This window comes from Schistocerca americana, chromosome X (assembly GCF_021461395.2).
Source record: "Schistocerca americana isolate TAMUIC-IGC-003095 chromosome X, iqSchAmer2.1, whole genome shotgun sequence".
Taxonomy (NCBI): domain Eukaryota; kingdom Metazoa; phylum Arthropoda; class Insecta; order Orthoptera; family Acrididae; genus Schistocerca; species Schistocerca americana.
The window spans coordinates 99,074,817-99,094,663 of NC_060130.1; the positions used below are offsets into that span (position 1 = coordinate 99,074,817).

General features: G+C 39.7%; 1 protein-coding gene across 1 annotated transcript in view; it reads left to right on the forward strand.

Annotated features, from left to right (window-relative positions):
• Positions 1-19,847, forward strand: part of LOC124555833 (mucin-17-like) — a 105,469-nt gene that overhangs the window by 70,824 nt on the left and 14,798 nt on the right. Inside the window, exon 3 of the mRNA XM_047129899.1 lies at positions 7,986-8,154. Coding sequence (XP_046985855.1) covers positions 7,986-8,154 — 169 coding nt within the window. The remainder of the gene's footprint in view (positions 1-7,985; positions 8,155-19,847) is intronic.

Here is a 19,847-nt window from a genome sequence, read left to right on the forward strand (position 1 = left end):
ATAATGGAAATATATCTACAAACGTAAAGAAGACGTATTTAAGCCTGGTGAGAGTAATAAGGCAGTGTTTTCGCGCTCGACTTATGCTCAGTCCACCTCCTGTCGCTTCTGTTTCTTTCTGTTCAGAGTAGCATACCTTAATAGTTGCCTCTGCACGCTCTAGTGATAACTGCTCCATATCAAGCCTCATATAAGCCGTAGAACTACGTCAACTGTCGAGGACACTAAAGGCGGCCAAGCATGTAATTGATCGCTCTACAAGCACGCATGCGCCTCCACGCGGCTCGAACGTGCTTGTACAATCGTCACTTTGTTTACCAAAAGATCGCCGAGCTCAGATGACGATTCGCTGGATTTGGCAGACGTTTTGCTTGTATCACGAAGGAAATAGGAAATGTGATATGTGGAGTAAAGAGTGGTTAAAGAAACGAAAATATTATTCCCATATTACCTGTTCGCAGTAGAGGCACTACGGAACCTGTCTCACAGTACTACTGTTTCTCTTCTCTTCCCCTCCTCCCCACCCCGCCCACTCTCCCCCATGTAATACCCTGTTGCACACTTAGGGTTGACCTATATTACAGCACGAGCTTTCTACAGAATGTATTTTAACAGGACCGAATAAAAATTAAATCAAATCACTGACGAATGCTTGCACGAACCTTCCTATTTTTGGTGCACACGGTCGATCACGCACGCGATTGAACGCTTGCACAAGCATGCTTCCTCAAAATTCTATCAAGCATCAAACTGCTTGTAGAATCCTGCAGCTTTCAGAAATTTGTGGTACACACGCTCAAGCATGCTTGGGCGAGCACACTTGTGCATGCGTGCTTGTCTAGCATGCAGTTACGTGGTTGGCCGCCTTAACGCACGCTAGGGTGATGGCCCTCTTCTCAGCAGATGTCGGTCCAAATCTTGTTGGTGGGACTAATTGTTATGATCATTATTTGACAAAAAAGGTGGGAAGGGTTGGTGGTGTAATGTTTCTGATTATCAGTGCCAGTGCCAATGTCCCGTATTAAATCTCGAGAGTGATTCATGGGCTGACAGTATGTCACTGTTCACTGTAATGTGTCCTTCAGATGGGAGCGTTAAGCTCAGTGATCCCCTTGGTGTTTTCTGGAGGAGTGAGCTGTGTGCTGGTATCAAGATGTACCTTCTCCTTTCCTTCCATTCCACACTCTTCATACCACTTCATCAAGGCCAAGCAAGCATCCGATACAGATATACATTTCACTCTTAATAACATGTCGGAAGGAGACCACGACAACCCAACGGGACTCGGTTCAGCAACGCGCGATTCGCGTGATGTGAGAGTTGGGTATCTACATCTACATTTACACGAATACTCTACAATACACACTAAAGCGCCTGGCAGAGGCTCAAAGAACCACTTACAGACTTCTTCTCGACAGTTCGAAGTACAAGGCCGACTTTGACAAGACCACGGTCCTGCTTTCTAAATTATGACTTAAGCTGTCTACTTCCCATTTTCACCTCTTCAAACATAACTAGGGTAGCGAGGTAGTATTACTTTATTTTAGTAAATCTTCCTCACAGCTGCTCCATTGTCTACTAACTTTTTTGATGACAACATCTGATTTACAATTACTTCTATATACATTTCTGAACCGCTGTCTACACACAATAGAAAAAGAGAAATTTTTGGTTGCTCGCCACCGAGGTCATTTGTCCATGAAATCTTAAAAATGCAAGTTGATGTAGGTCGGATATTCCAAAATGGTTCAAATGGCTCTGAGCACTATGGGACTTAACATCTATGGTCATCAGTCCCCTAGAACTTAGAACTACTTAAACCTAACTAACCTAAGGACAGCACACAACACCCAGCCATCACGAGGCAGAGAAAATCCCTGACCCCGCCGGGAATCGAACCCGGGAACCCGGGCGTGGGAAGCGAGAACGCTACCGCACAACCACGAGATACGGGCGGATATTCCAAACTTCATCAGACTCTGCCCCTTTTTTCTACTGTATTAAGTGAATATACTTGCAAGTAAGATGGTTCAAATGGCTCTGTGCACTATGGGACTTTACATCTGTGGTCATCAGTGCCCTAGAACTTAGAACTACTTAAACCTAACTAACCTAAGAACATCACACACATCCATGCCCGAGGCAGGATTCGAACCTGCGACCGTACTTGCAAGTAAGAAAGTAATTGATTGCATCATAGCGAACCATTTGATCGTACAGTCATTACGTAGGTGTAAGAATTATGTATCTAGTTGTTGTTAAAGTTTAGATGTTGCCACAGGGGCAGCCAGAAACGTTAACAGACTGTAATCAGAAAGAGAATGAACAATGAGGTGACAGTTTAAAAACAGTAGATCCGGAATAGGATCCTTTGAAGGAAGCATGAAAGCAAGCATTATGAGCTGTCGACAACGCTGAACTACCAGCAACAGCGGGTTCCGACATCCACCAGGCTGCAAGGGACGTACCACTAACACTGGCTGTAGATTACCTCACAGCTTCCTGCTATATGTAAACAATAACATCAGGGTCTTTTTGGTGGCAGTCAACTGTGCATGACGTGTAAGTTAGGTTGTACTAATCTCTCGTCTTTCGAAGTTAAATCGTTTTGTTTCTACAAAGAGCAGTAACACATAACAAAAAATAAACATTACAAGCGAATCGTCAACGTAACCGACCTTGTCTCCAAGGAAGAGACCGGTTATTCTCTGCTGCTACGTGACATTCTTAGTACTTTAAAAAAAAGTTGTGAACATCTACATAAGGACAAAATAAGGTGTGAAATCTGTAACAGAGAAAGCTGTACAGAACAAAAATGAATGGAAGAAACATCTTCCGCTTATGTCGGAGGTTAGGATCCTAAAACAAGACTTGTATTATAAACATTCGCGTAGAAAATCAGTGGGAACAAAACGGTGAATCTGAAACAGGTTTACCCCAACCTCTACCCGAAAAGCCAGAAGACGAAAAAGAAGAAGAAGAAGACATTAATGAATTAAAATGTTAAATACGGGGTGTTCAAAAAGTCTCTCCGCAGTGCCATATGATTGTTAGCCGCGCGTGCCGTATGCCGCAGTGAATATACCGAAATGAAACTCAGTGAAATACAAGTTATTAATTTATTGAATATTAATTTTTACTTACAAATTTTCACGTTAAATGTTGAAAGTGTCCCCCCTATTGTTGAATACACAATTCAATTCGTCTAATCATGTTTCCAAACACAAGCTGTAGCATTTCTTCTGTAACAGAGGCAGTGAAAGTGGATATTGCAGTTTTCAATTCATCGATGGATTTTGGACGGTTTTTGTAGAGTTGCTTTCGCCGCACCCTAGAAGAAAAAGTCAGGTGGTGTTAGGTCATACCAAAGTCCCAGTGAAATTATGCGATCATCAAAAACACCAGCAAGCAGTTACACTGAAACGCGAGCTGTATGCACGGTTGTACTATCTTGTTGAAAATAACTGTTCAGTATTTCACTTAACACAAGTTCTCCTTTGAATGGGTGCAGAATATCACTGCAGTATCGTTGTGCGTTTATTGTTCAGTTGAAAAGCCCAGGCAGGCGAACAGACACACGGCTCGCTCGGCTAACAATCATACGGCACTGCGGAGAGACTTTTAGAACACCCCGTATAAGGTCAATTTATGATACCTTCTTATTTAAGTCATTGATCACACACAGGACAGTGCTCGCTGAATTTATTTTCTATAATGCGTGATTTGGAATTACAGTTCTTATCATTGTGCACACCGAAAACTTATAAACTCTCAGTTTTAAATAGCGTAATGGTTAACATCTTTCACTTGGAAACAATTTAAGCATAAATGTATGAAAGTAGGGAAAACAGAAGCTGAAGCCAGACGCTAGATAAATTTTGGAATATCTTTCCAGATAACCGCTGATTCAGTTTCAGTGATCGTAAGATGCTATGACTAAATTAATTACAAGATGGGCAGAAATTAAGAAGATATCCATACGAGTCAGAATCTGTAGTCTTCAATATTGGCTGAATGTGAGAAGTTTCTGCACTTGCTACGTTCCAGGATCAGGGGTAAGCTATATCGGCTGATACGTCCGTTACAAGCTTACAACCTCGTAAAAAAAGAAAAAAAAAGGCAGATGTAAAGCATTACGTATTTCTGATGATGCACACATCTCCCTAATTATTTTTTCAGCCTGGGAAGGACCCAATTTCGATTTCGAAATTGTAATTGTCTTCAACGATGCAAAGTGTGAGCGCTATTACATCTCACAAAAGGCTGTGATCACCTGACATCTTCCTGTTCGTTTTTGTAGAAATGCCTTGGCAACATGTTGCAGCAGTTAAATTCCGCCGCAAAACTTATTACAGCCATATTGCACACACTGCGTAGTTACACAGATCGTTTAAAGGCGCTGCAAAGCGAAAACCTTGAAAGGTACAAGCACCATCGCTCGGAATTATTACGAAGTGATTAGAAAGCATTAGCTGTATCCTGTAATCAGTTTGTAGTTACTCCTGCTTTTCGCCTTCAGCGCCTTGATCTTTTCGAAAAGATGAACATCGACATGCGTCGCTAATACGTGCAGCCGGTACACTTGTAAAGCTTGTAAAATCCTCTTTCGTTGGGAAATGCTAGACAAAAAAATTGAACATGTTAACCTAATATTTTTAATTTGATCCGTATGTGCAGTCATCGCCTTAAACTGTGAGATGTATTGTGAAGGAGATTTTACTGGCGTATTCAATAGAGATTCCAGTAACATGTGGTAGAAAGGTGTGGATATAACATCTCGCCGGCGTTGAGGTAATTCAAATGTTCAGATGTGTGTGAAATCTTATGGGACTTAACTGCTAAGGTCATCAGTCCCTAATCTTACACATTACTTAACCTAAATTGTCCTAAGGACAAGCACACACACCCATGCCCGAGGGAGGACTCGAACCTCCGCCGGGACCAGCCGCACAGTCCATGACTGCAGCACCTTAGACATGAGGTAATTAAAGACGGAGCACCCACTCAACTGAGAAGGATGCGGTAAGGAGTCGTCGTAATATGTATAAGGAATCTCAGGATAAAAGTGAAATGATTTAAGAAAATCAGGGAAATTCTGAACCTGGATGGGTGAACAAGGGCCTAACACCTGGCTGTCATCTGTGTTAGCCATTGGACTCCTCGCCTCGTTGCGAGTTGACATGAAAGCTTCGTTTCACTGTGACCAGTCAAAGACAAAGGGGGCTAGGATTATTTGAAATTTAAGCAGATGAAGTCGATGAGCTATTTAACTTTTAAGAAGAGCTAAAGGCGCCTCACATATTTTTAACAAGCTAGCAAATTAAGCACGTGAGATCATTAAAATATGTGGGTGAACTCTGCCTGTCAAAAGATGGCACAATTTGGTTTAAGATACTGGTACTGTACTTGCATTCAGAAGGACTGGGGCTGATAACCATGTCCGATCATACAGACTTAGGTTTTCCGTGGTTTCTCTAAATTGGTTAATTGCCGGTCCATTTCTTTCCTACCCTCCCCCAGTCTGATGAACTTGTGCTCCATCGGTAATGACCCCGTCCTCTACAAGTTGCTAAACCCTATTCTTCCTTCCTTTCTTCTCTCAGTTTCACTGCGCCAACGGTCCTCCTATTTCTGAATGCGCAATTGCCTGCTATGAGCAGGTGAGACATTCGAATTTCAGCACCGTTGGTGCACAAATGATAGTTTTAGACCAATGCTACTGTGGTAGCAATAGACTTATCTTCGGAAGAGCAACTGCTGTTTTTTCGATTTTTCACTAGAGTATGAAAATAAGTGTAAATGAAGAATTCGGTTTATCGTACCTAAAAACATAATGATTAATGTGAAAACTCTTAAAGCAACTTTATTAACATTTTACATCTTTATTCTTCATGTCTACATATTTATTCCACAACATCGTCACCTCGTGACGAACACATTTCTCCCAACGAGAGGCTAGTTTGTTGATACCGTCACTGTAGAATGTTTGACTTTGTTGGCGGAGCCGCAACCTCACCTCTACTGCATCACTATCAAAATGAAGTTCTCGAAGGTGGTCTTTATATTTTGGAAACAGGTAAAAATCGGATGGGGCCAAGTCGGGACCGTATGGAGAATGAACGATGACAATGAACACAAGGTTACAATTCAGAGCCTTCTAGTGGCAGAGGGGTGCAACTTGCATCAGCGAAGCGGCACTGTTGACTGTGTGATATGAATGACACGTAATACCTCAACCGATACTGAGAACAGAATAAAAAAATTCGGAGGAATTACCTTTTAGCACGCCCTCATAGTTCTCCTGCAGTTATATGCCTAGGTTCCACTTTATTTTCACCGTGTTTGTAGTCTGTCTGCAGTTGTATGCTAATTTCATGTGTGCTTGTGGGATGTACTGAGGTATCGCAGTTTTTTACTAGTGGAAAGATAATCCTAACAGAAGAAACTGCGTGATTTTCAGTAAGATTCTACGCAATTTTCTTAATGACTGGTACAGAATTTAGCTTTCAAAAGACGAAGAGAAGTGGAAACAAAGACCCGCCTGACCTCCCGATAACTCGATTCTGCTCTTAGGAAGTATCGTAGTGTATCTGACATTTGTCGAGGGTCATAGCGGCATTACACAATGCAGTATTATACTTAGATTATGTCTCTCATCATTTTATCACAAGGTTTACCGACAACAGTCTTTGCTCCCTGCTAAGTGACGTAATGACTTCATTGAGTTGTCTATGAGTCCGATGGAATAAACAGAACATTATGCCTAATAAATACCGGGTGCAATATTTTTATGCTTCCTTTGTTTACTCGGAACCAATGTAAAACATACGCAATGAACATTTCATAGAAATGTTACAGAATTTATTTAACAGTGCAGCGTCCCTATTACAGTGATGACTTATGCTTTTACATCGCATGTTGCTTAATTAAAATGTCAAATGGACCAGTAGTTACGTAGCACCACCACTGCAGTTGTATGCTTTATTATGTTGTAACGCTTCTGAAGACTGCAACTCTTGGAAATAATGTCCCGAGTAAGTCCAAGAGTATACCGCGGTAAGTGGTTACTACTGCACACGTGGGCTCACCGGCGTTCTCCTCTTGTGTAACGGAAGGAGATAGTGTTACGGGAAGCTCAAGTCACTTTGATACACTGCGTCGAATTCCGTTTTCTAGAAACCACAAACGATTCGGACTGGGATGGGCACATAAATGCTGTCGTGGCATGCAGAGTGGTTAAACGAGGAGTTTTCGGAGGAGTCTTTGCCTCCACCTGTCCTACTGCGATGGTAGCACAAGTGTTAAGCGCTACCGCGGTGCCCTCTGTATGGTAACGACATGGCAGCCCGATGTCAAGAGTGATGATTTAGGACAACATTGGATATACAGCACGCGATCTCGACTTCGACCTATTGAGTAAAATAACCGCTACAATTGGGAGGTTTCACAGCTCGAGTTACTGCCCCCTTTTCCACATGCCATATTTCGGCAATCCAATACTTGGCGGCGTGTGGTACGAAATGTATAAACATTCTTAAGGTACCAAAGGTACTCGTGCTCCTTTTTACTCCTTGCTCCTGAAATTCCGCCAACACTACGTCTCTTATATGCAGCTGGCTCCAAACTTGTCTATCGCGGTCCTCCGGAAATGAAGCATTTTATATTTTCCGACTCGTATACAAACAGCATGGAGGGAGATTCCATAAAATATATTTGAGCCATCTTCTGCTCCACACCGCAACAGTTACAGACTTAATTGCGGCACATTGGGGATTCATATCAAGTTCTCTGAGCCAGAGACAAAACATGCGAGTCTCAATCAAATATGTATTACCTTGTACCTAATTTGTGTGATGAAGTTCGTGTCACTCATATATATCCTTTTTGGTATTGGAATGCTCCCAAAATTTAGTGTATTATTTTGCTGTTGTACTCCCGAGCCTGTTGAGTTTGTGTGGCTTATATTGTAGCATTTTGTTTTGCAGAGCAACGTGACCACGGCGGAGCAACTGACACAGATGGCAGAGAGGTTTGGAGCCACGAAGTTCGACGAGCTCGGCACATCAGACGAGAGTTCCGAGGCGCCGCTCCCCAGTCGGAAAGTCAAGCGGCTGGCTTCTGCTGAAGACGAATCAGATTCGGATGTTTACCAAGGTTGGACCTTCCGTACTTCTCCCCAAGCTCAGGGCGGCCAGTGCTTCACGTAACACCACAATCACAAACGATCGAACAGTTCAATATAACTTTCTTCGATTGATGCGAATGCAGAGCTGAAACACATATACGCGAACGTATTATTTCTGGTGCTACTCTATTGCCATTTGTACATTATTATCTGTCATAATTAAGAAAGGGAGATTATAATTTACTGTCTAGCCGATGAAGAAATCATTAGGGACGAATAGGGGAAGGAACTCCATCGTACTCTTTGAAAGGAACAATGCCGGTATTTTCCTTAACCAATCTACAGAAATCCCAGAAAACCTAAATCAGGAACACCGTTCGGGGAGTTGAAGCGCCGTCCTCGCGAATGCGAGTCCAGTCTCACCACTGCGCCGCCTCGATCAGTGTCTTATCACAATTCTGCTACTAAAACGTCGTCACGTGATATTTGGATTATAGTTGTGAGAAGGGTTTCAAGTAATCGGTGTCTAAAGAAAGTCATAAACTTCCACAAAGCTCACACATTCGTTTGCTCTCAGTTTTGTGTTGTATAACGCCTGTTTTATTTGAGAGAGTTTGGGCTCAAAAATATTGAGAGTTTCGTAACGAACCTGATTCTCTCTGAATGCCTCTTAACCAGCCCGGAAGAACAAAATTCAGTATACAAACGATAAACAACGCACGTTCTCGACTGCTGACACGGAAAAGTTTGCAATAATGGCGTTCTAATTATTTGTCTGAACAGAATGGCGCAGACGGCCTTCCCGGAGACCGAAGCAGTAATTTATTTGTGATTTGGCAGTTTCTTAATTCGTTGCGCCACAGTCATCATTGCTGAGAAAGTAGAAACCGGTAATTAGCAATTCTGATGTAAGACTCAAGCACAGATAAAAAGTCCAGATTTTTTAACAAAATACCTATTCTTAACAGTGTCGAAAAGTGTCTGTTGGAATGAATAGTGTACCGCAACCGTGAAGGAGCCCCTGGCTTGCTACACCAAATACTAAACTGCTTCTGGTTACATCGTGCGGCCTTCAGTAACATAAAACACTCCGACAAGTTCACTTTCTACTGGAAATGGCATTTACCTTACGATCTCACCTGAAATAAACAAAGAAACTTGTGATTATATGGAGAGAGTTCCGCATATAGGAATATTTCGCAAAGAGAACTGGTGTCGACAAATAGTAGGAAACGTTCCACTGTTGCTCCGTTTTTCAGATCATTAGGAAGATGCTGCAGAGGCAGTCTGTAAATATCTTAACAAAAGGTTACACAAGAGTCAAACAATGACGAGGAGATAGCTGCTGCAGTCCATGTATGAAGCACTAGGATATAGAGTACAAGACGAGATTTAAAAAAAAATGTTAATAAGAGGTCGCTACTATTGGAACTGTTGTAAGATTAGTGTTTTATTAGCGCAACCGTAATTGTGTGATACATCCATCAACCTGAAATTACCCTTCTGCTCTATAAAATTAACAGTAATAGCAGCACTCGGTCGCAATAAAGGAGTCTTTTGACCCAAGTTTCGACACGTCTGTGAGTGCCTCCATCAGAAATAAAACACTGAAATTGGCCAGTAACATTATTATAAAATTATAGGAAAGAAAAAAATTAAGTGTAAGTAGTAGCTAGAAGTACAAAAAGGAAACAGTATTTACGTATCACGTATTAAACTAAAAATCGAGCGATAAAGTTTTAGTTACAAAATTTGTGAAACCGAATAGATAAAGGCAAGCCACTATGGACTGTTCACATGCGTCGAGCTACAGTAGCATCAGACAGAGGCGCCCGCGTTAGCAATTGCGGGCAGGTGAACGTTACACCAAGAGTGCAATCTAGTAGCCGCACATACAAACAGGCTACTTAACATTCAAAATATAGACGGACGAATGTTAACGATGAATATTATTTTCTACATGAAGTAACAGCCAATCATTTTACCTGACAACAGCAAACACGGTAATAAATTGTCTACATGACAGCTTATAAATACAGTTTAAAGGTTGAAAACGTCATTTTAGAGTCAGCTAAAAAACTCAGAGAGCAGAAAAGAATGGTATAACATGAAGTGCAGTTAATATAATCTTTTAAAAAACAAGAGAATTATTAGTCGACTTAGGCAAAAAAATATTTTGGTAACTGCGCTAGGGAACACGAAATCAAATATCAAGTACCGGCTTTATACCCTCTGAAGAAGCTTTTATTACGTTATTGTAGATGCTCATTAAGAATGAGACCATCATTAATATTTAAAAATTTATAATTCTTCGAGAACATCTAATCTACGGCCTTTCTTCTCGGAGTACAAAATGCTGATATCGTGAACAGCTTTGGGTGCGTGACCAGTAATCAGAAGGTGGTCGGAAAAAGACGAATTCTGGGTGCTTGTACCATTTTTTCTTAAAAGATGTTCTTTGTATCTGACTGTAAAGGCACGTCCTGTTTGTCCTATGTAGTAAGAAGAGCAAGTGTCGCAAAAAATCTTATGCACAACAGAGTTTTTCACAGTGGAACAGGTCGATTTTAAATTGTGAATGAATTTTTTTAATACTACTATTGGTTGAAAACGCGACATTACAGTTGAATTTATTATGAAGAAGGCGTTGAATCTGATAGGAGATGGGCCCCAGGAAAGAAATAGAGAAGAAGTTCTTCTTTTGGTTGGACTCAATGATAGAGGTGCCGGGTGTAGTGACTCAACAGTTTTCTTTTAAAAGATGTCGTAAACTATGGTAAGTTCGTAAAAAAAAGAAAAAGAAAAAAAGAACTTCTGCTCTATAATTAATATCTTGTGTAGCAATACCGAAGTGTTACACTGAAAAACGAATATTAGATTGGGTTAAAGATTATACTACGTGTGTCGTCATTATTTTCAATTGAACACACAGCAAGCATTAGTATCAAGTTTGTGAACTATGTAGAAGTCGTGAATAATTAATATGTCAAAACTTTGATTGCCAGAAAATGCTATCCTATATACAGAACAGGAAATGTGCAGTGTAGCTACTGGATTAATCTTCTTGAATAAAGGAATATTACTCCATTGTGGTGCTTCATCTGAACTTACGACACGCTATGGCCAGATGTCTATCTTCAAGCTTTTATCACGTTTAGTGCTGCAAGAAATGCAGATACTTTTCATCGATCTTAATAGGCGAATTTTTTATTTACAGCGTCAAGAACCATTTGCTGCACCCGAAGAGCCACAACTTCTTATCTTGCCACTCGTCATGTGATATGGAAGCTTCTTCTTGCCATAGCACCTTTTGTTTTCTCTAGCCATCTTTTTCTGGGTCTGCCTCGTTTCTTCCTTTTCGCAGGGATATATTTCCAAGTTATATGTAGCAGTCTCTCCCCTGGTAACCATCTCATGAGGCCATTCCATGATAACTCCTTCTTCTCTATAGCATAGCAAAGGATTTTTCAGATTTCTCTTTATTTCTGTCATCCTATTCTTATCTTGTAAAATCACTTAGCAGAATTGTTTCAAAAAATTTCTATGCGGCTTATTCTTGATTTTAAATTTTTTATCAGGAACCCATACTTCTGATCCGTAAATGACAGTGCTCTACACTTAAACTGTTTCCTCACCAAATATTTATTACCTTCTTAATCTTCAGTTAGGACACATCGTCGTGTGCAGACAATAAATAAAGAGTATGTCCTCCTCCACGCTGGCATCCATTTCACTACATTTTCTAAACCATTCTTTCAATAATATATATTTTGAATAATGTTGGCCCAAGACATCAACCGTATGTAAGGCTCTTATTTACAACGAAATAATAAGAAAACACAGTCTTAACTATACTCACGTCATCTAACCGGTTAGCATCCGTAATAATTGTCGTTTGCAGCACAGCTAGTAGATGGTGAGCAGTCCCCAAGGACAGCTAGACACATTGCCTGCTGCATTTCCCACAGTTGATGAAGTATATGTAGCTCATGGTTTTTTGACGGGGTCACATAGATACTCAGTTGTGTTAAGAACCGAGAAACGAGCACTTCCAGCCATTTTTCATCAAAGGCCTATTAGCATGGAGAGAAATCCTGTTCTTCAGAGAGAATGTGTTGTGGATGAGTGAATGTGATCTATGAGGATGAATTCATAACCAAGTTAGTCAAGACAGTTTTCCATATGAATTAATGATTCTAGAGAATGCTGCATGGTAGTTTTGCCGATTCTGGGACAGTTTGCATTGTTGCTAGATCTCCCCTCTGCCGACAACTTTCTCCCTCGATTTCCCCACCCGCACTCCACCCTTCTCCCTCGATTTCCCCACCCACTCTCCACTAGGCCACTAGGCCTATTCAAGGCAGTTATCCTATTAGTTGATGATAATGGGACAGCCTGCATGATTGCCACATTTCCCCAAGATAGCACAAGGTCAAAGGTTCACGAAGATGGCTGCCCAAGATGACTACCTTTGAGGATTGTCCTATATGTTCACCAAAATGGCTATTACTATGATGCCACAGTGGACATAATCCTATGTAAGAACGGCTGGAAATTAAAAAGAAATCCAAGTAAGATAGCTTATTTATTGGTTTTATATTGTACGGTCCGTTTATTTAAACATTTAGGTATGTTTTGGTGCAGTTTAACAGCCTCATCTTTTAACAACATGTGTGTAGTAGTATATTTAATTATTGGGACATTATATACGAACTGCAAGTAGTAAGGTCCATCCATTGAAGAATGCTGAAATATTCATTATTGCAGCGATTTTATGCACTCGTGTAGTAGCGCAACAATTTTTTGTCTGCTGCCTAGAGATACTTGGCGCGACCACAGCGGCCATGAGAGAGCGAAAGCGCTGTCCAGATAGCCTGCAGGCGTAGTACATGCCTCTTCCATCCGTCGCGAAAAGAAGGTCTGCTGCCACTATCTCCTCCAGACGCCCACCGTCCATGACCGCTTATACCCCAAGCGTCTGCAGAACGTCCACCCAGAATCTGATCCTCCCACACCCTGTTCCTGCAGAATCGATGTATGATTTATTTTATGGAGGTAAGAAAAGAGGGTTGCTATTCTTTCAACTACCTAGTTTCAACTACTTTCCAAGGCCAACCAGTTATCCACTTTCAACTACTTTGCAATGTCACCATCCAAAGGCACATGTAGATTAGCATAAACAAGAGATTTTTTTTTTTTGAATTTTTACACAATAGCAATCAAGCAAACAAATATTCCTATACAAGATCTTTATTAAGTTTTGCATATACATTTACACACGGAAAACAACTCTTCCTATATTTGTGTTTGTTGTGAATACAACAAGATCCATCTTAATTTCTTATTTAAAATTTAAATCTACGTCCAAATCATCTAATTCATTTTCCAGCCAGTTAGTGACAAATACAGATTAGGTATCTTCTCTAATTCTAATATCATTCTGACTGTTTTCCCGTGAACTATCTCTTTTATGGCTTTAACAATTAGCTCCGTTCCTTCTCACAATTCTTCTAACCGAGACCATTCAGGGATTTTAATTTTGCTGTTAATTTTCTGTGTTACACTACTGCTAAAGCATTCCACATCTTATGGGTTTACGCTACCAACACTTCTTCTCCACAGTCTTGCGGAATTTCCACATATCATTTTAAGTTTACAATTTTAACCGATGAATGTTTGATAAATGTTGTTGTACAATCAGTTTTAAACTCTTCAAATGGTTTTTCTGTCGCTAGTTGCACAATGTCCAGTCCACCACATTTAGATACAATGTAGCCGTCCTTTTAAGCAGATCCAAATGGGAATGGATGTTTGTAAACAGATTTTTTTGTGTATCTTTTAATATAGCGAACTTCAACGGATCCTTTGGCTTCTGCAAATCCTCCAATATCTGACCACCTCCCAGTGCTATTTACAGTAAATGCTATCTTGTGTTCCACACTCGTATCCAGATGTTCACATGCACTGTGTTTAAAGCAATATATAAGCCTTGCTCGTACATTTGCAATGACTTCTTGTTTTTCCAATAGTAGTTTATATTCTTTTCTTATACCACTTGTTTTCGTCCTATACTCCAGTTTCATTGCATTATAGATTACTTGCACTTAAATGAGTAATTTCTTTAATAGGGAATGGTTTAAGTGTGTTCAGTACATTTGTTTGTTTTTTTCTTAAGATCTCTGGAACAACATTATTTGTGAGGATGAATCCTAATTTGGCAATATCTATATTTGACGGTATTGTATAAAACAATGTCCTGGATTGTGAAAAACATATTTTTCCACCTTTAACATAACACTTCTGTACAATACACATGTCGTCACTGTTGGATTCTGTGTCAACAATTTACATATAGTTTACAGATAAATAATTAAAACTATAGGCATACGGAACATAGCTTGTAATCTTTTTTCGGTCTTGGTTGTTTGGGAGGCTTATTTTTACACCACTCAACTTCTGTGTATTCTTATTGCCCCAGTACAAAAATGGCAGACTACTGCTAAAAACAATGCAGAAACTGTTCTGTAAGCTATCTGATAATTTACCCAACACAGAAGCGATTGGCACAGAGCACAATGGGACACATTATAAAAACTGTTTCTTGGCATTTAACACTCTTAGACATTCTTCCACAGGGTCGAAGAGACTATCCATTTTGTAGTTATAAACCGCAGTTTTTCGTCTATAATACCATGTACTTTAGCTGAGGAAGACATGAAAGTTTTTCATGGACACATGTCTGGACATTTTATAAAATCGATTAGATGGCTACCGACAACTTTGTTAAGACCTGTGCATCTGACATACAAATGTGTTATATATCTTTATTCCACAATTTGAACTTATACAGGTTAAACAGTCTATTCCAACTGTGTCATCATTGATCAAAATCACATTGCTGCTTCCTTGGCACCCTCTGCACACGCTGAAGTAGTGCGCTGATGTTATGTAGTAGCTATACATCTCCGTTCTGATCGAAATCCCCGCTAAATATTGTGTTACATCCAGCTCCAGAAGGTAACAATTGTCTACAAGGAGTTCCTGCAATATCCCAAGGAGTTTTTCCATCAGTACAAACATTTTTACGGTATAGCCACAGGATTTTTATATTTCCTCAAAATGACAAAAAACTGAAGAATAAAGATAAATAACAAGTTTGTATGTCAAAGCACAAGACTATAAGTGAACAAAGCAAATAGTAACCATTTTACCAATTTTGTAAAGTGTCCTGATACGAGTCTATGAGAAATATTTACGTTTTCCTCGGCTGAAGAACATCGTATTACCAGACTGGAAAATACGGTTTATAATTACAGAATAGATGGTGTGTTCGATCCTGTGGAAGACTGTCCAAGTGTATTAAATGCCAACAACGGTATTTATAATGTGTTCCACTGTACTCTGTGTCAATCGCTTTTGTGTGGTGCAAACTACCAAACAGCTTACAGAACAGTTGCTGTGTTTTATTTAACTGTGTTATACAATTTGAGTACTGGGGTAATAAGAGTTCAAAAAAGTTGGCTGGCGTGGGAGTAAGCCTCCCAGACAATCATGGCCAAGAAAATATTATAAACTACATTCTGTTTGCTTATAGTTTTAACTATTTACCTGTCAAATGCATGTAAATTGTTAACAGACTCTAACAAAGACAACATAAGTATTATGCAAAAGTGTTATATGAAAGCTAGAGAAATATATTTCGTTCAATCTGGGAAATTTTTCTCGACAATACCGTCAAATATAGATAATGCCAAATTAGGACCGATTCACAAAAATAACGTTATTCCAAAGTTCTTAAGAAACAGAACCAGCGTGCTGAACAAACGTAAACTATTCCTTGTTGAAGAAGTTAACTCTTGAAGTGCAATTAGTGTATCATGTGTATGCAAAAGAAAACTGGATTGGAAGGAATCGAAGTCAAAAAACCAAAACTGGAGTATTTGACTAAAAAAGTTGCTATAACAGAAGAATCTAAACTGTTATTTTAAATAGAAGAAGCCACTTCAGATGTGCGAACGAGATTTACATATCACTTTAAGCACAGTGTATGGAAAAATCTGCATATGGGTGTGGAATATAAGATATCATTTATTATAAATAGCAATGGAAAGTGGTCATGTGTTGGAGAACTTGCAGAAATGAATGGATTCATAGATGTTCGCTGTATTAAAGGATATACAAAACATATGTTTGTAAACATCCATTTTCATTTGGATCTGCTGAGAGCAGTTGGTTACGTTATATCAGAGAGTGGAGGACAAGACGTTGCGCACCTAGCGATAGAAAAGCCATTTGCAGAGTTTAAAATGGATGGTATAACAACTTTTATCAAACATTAAAGTTGTAAACTTAAAATTCAATTCGGAAGTTCCACAAGAATGTGGAGCAGAAGAGTTGGTAGTGTACACCCAAGAAGACATGAAATATATTAGTGATAGTAAGAAATAAAAGCCAAATTTAAAATCCTTGAATGCTCTCAGTTATAAGAACTGCAAAATGTAATAGAGCTGATTGTTAAAGTCATAACAGTGATAGTTTACAGGATTATTGCGGTACTGCCTGACAACGTAAAAATGCTGTTACAAGTAACGTCCCTACATATGTTGATAAACAGATCATGTGACGTGCAGTGTCCCAATAATTCAATACTACTACACACATGCCCTTAAGAGTTGCGATATGTACAAAGAAAGTATTTTCATCATAAATCGTATCTAATTTGTTTTTGCCGTAAAGCGATGTGTCAGCTCCTAAATGTTTAAATAAATAGACTATGCAACTCTCAAACAAGCTACCTTACTTGAAGCTTCTTTTTAATTTCCCGTCATTTTTACATTGGACTATGTCTACTGTGGCGTCATAATAGCATCCATCTTGGTGGATTTGGACAACGATTCATGGGGGTACCTTTCACCAGGAGCCATTGTTGTGTCCCTTTGGCCTTTCACCATCTTCGATCGTCGTCTTTGGGAAATATGGCAACTATGCAGGCTGTTACATCTCCTGTCAGTAAGATAACTGCCCTTCAAGTGGCTTAGGGGAATGAGGAGAGGGTGGGATGTGGGAGGAGGTGGGAGCGAGAGAGGAGATTTGGCAACTATACAGACCATCCCAGAATCTGCACTGCCACCATACTACAATGGTAACTTTCCTAGAGCTATAACACTATTTCTACCACCTAGCATTCATACAATAGTGGTGTATGTGTTTCGTTCCAGCATTTCTCGCTGGACATTTGGCCATCTAGCAGTTCTGAGAAACAGAAAATGTTGTTCGCCAACGAAGGCTGCTAGTCGAAAATCAGTACCCCTCCAGTTATTGCACTGAGGAGCAAGTTCAGGTCTTACCTACCAGCAGACACGTGGAGTGAACGCAGACACCTCCCATATGCTTCTTTACACACAGCAAGAACTTGTAGGTAGGTAGATTAGGGTTTAACGTCCCATCAAAAATGACAGCATTGGAGTGGAGCACAAGCTTAGATTGGAGAAGGATGGGGAGGGAAATCGATATGTTCTTTTCAAAGGAAGTATCTCTACATTTATCTTAAGTAATTTAGGGAAATCGTGGATAACTTAAATCTGGATGTACAGACAGGGATTTGAATAATAGTCCCCGCAAATGCGAGTACAGTGCTAACCACTGTACAAAGTAGCTAGAGCCTGTTGCTCTGTTGTGGCAGCCTACTGTTGTTGCTTTCTGATGAATAGAGATTCCACGGTAGCATGTAGCCTGACTGTTAGACACTCTCGTATTCAGTCGCCACCTTGTACATCAAGTGCAAATAGAGCTTCGAAATTTTCACAGTAGTTATTTACAACACTGCGTTTAATCAATTCACGATACCTTTCACCAGAGAAGTACGCAAAAAGTCCATAAATAGGTTTTGAAATGCTGACTCCTTGTGCCAAAAGCTGATGATCATCACTTATTACAACTTAAACAGCTTCCTAATTTGTAAGATCACTGAGCGAAATTCATACAGACAAAAATTTAGGTATCCCCAAATGAATATTTGACTATGCAATGTCGAACCGCGACTGGAACTCAGAACCTTGTTTCTCGCAGCAATGCTTTTAACGACTGAGCTATCAGATATGATTCATCACCCTCTCCCAAAAATTAAATTCTGTCAATAATTCTCTTCTAAATTATAGATTTCACAGACTATTAATCTATCAGTCTTATTTACATATACGTCTTCGGTGCACGTCCCGTGACAGGTGAAATGAACTAAGGGTTTTTAGTCGAATTGGTCATAATCGTGCGACTCTACAGTGTAGAGATTCGCAATGATGTACGATTTTTCATAATAACACAAGCTGTTTCCTGTTTTGCAACTGTATTTTGTGTGAAAGTTGCTACATCTGTGTAACGTATTAATATCTGTATTAAATTGCAGAGGATCACTGAGAAAATGCACTGCCACGGATGAAAGTATACGATAGTAGAAGCAAAAACGACCCAGTAAGCATATGTCCGCAAACTAGTCGTTTGCGAAACAACTAAGAATGTGGTGTTGTGATTCGTCACTGATTCAGTACCAAGCACTGTCGTAGCTAGTAGCAACATATCTAAAACCTTAAGTTTTCGATTAAGGCTCCAACTAATAAGTCTCAAATTTCACTAATGGCCCACGGTTTTGCTTTGCAGTGGATGACGGAACACTGGCACAGTTTGTTGCTAACGTACATCGACAAAGATAATGATGATGTTTGGTTTGTGGGGCGCTCAACTGCGCAGTCATCAGCGCCCGGCATCGACAAAGAGGATAACGCTTCAATATGGTCCATCCCGGATGGGTCTAGTAAGCCCTGTACCTTGTCCTCCGAGATAACACATTTGTTGTTATCTCGCAAACTTGACCGATTTTCTTGGTTTTCAACTTTATGCTATTCCATTTTGTCCCAGAATTATCCTCGGAAGTTTTGTTTCTTGTTTTTTTGATGTTCTTAGTTTGCGATTTGCCACAAATGACAGGATTTCCACGTTGGTAAAGTAGCTCTGTTTTAAAAGTGTATAATAATGACGTTGTTCTACCTTTTGTGACAGAGATTTTTTTAAATCTGTTTCATTCCTATGGTCTTTGCAGTTCTGTAATTCCTTCTTTGTTAGCTTCGTGGTCGAGCCCTGTTGAAATCTCACTGAGACATTTTAATTTGGCCATTTGAGAGATTTACTGGATTCTGATGATTACAGGTTGATTGTTTCTGTAATATATTGGATCTTGTAGTGTAAAAGTTTGAGTCGAGTTTGCCGCTATTTCGTGTAGTTTCTCTACAGAATATATTGCTTGTTGGCTATTATTTTGGAGGATTGCAAAACCATTAGCAAATAATAGAGATGAAGGTGACTTTTGTTTAGAGACGTCTGTCGTAGTTATCACATTAGATTTATTTGTCATTATTAGTATTATTATATTGATCTAACATTTAATTTACAATTGGCTATAATTCTGCACTTAATGGTTTCGTAGCTATCATAATAATTATATAATATTCGATTTAAACCATTTCTGTGACTGTTGTGACGCTGATCACCTAAAATGGCTGCTAACAAACAACTCTAGCTGCATTTATTCGACGGTTTGAACATACTCGTTGCAACAATTACGCATACCAAAAAAGTCGTAGCTCTCAATGAAGTTCCCGACTAACTTATAAACATTTTAAAAACTTTCAGTTCACCCTCCTACTTTTCAGGTTTGGACGCACTCTTTATC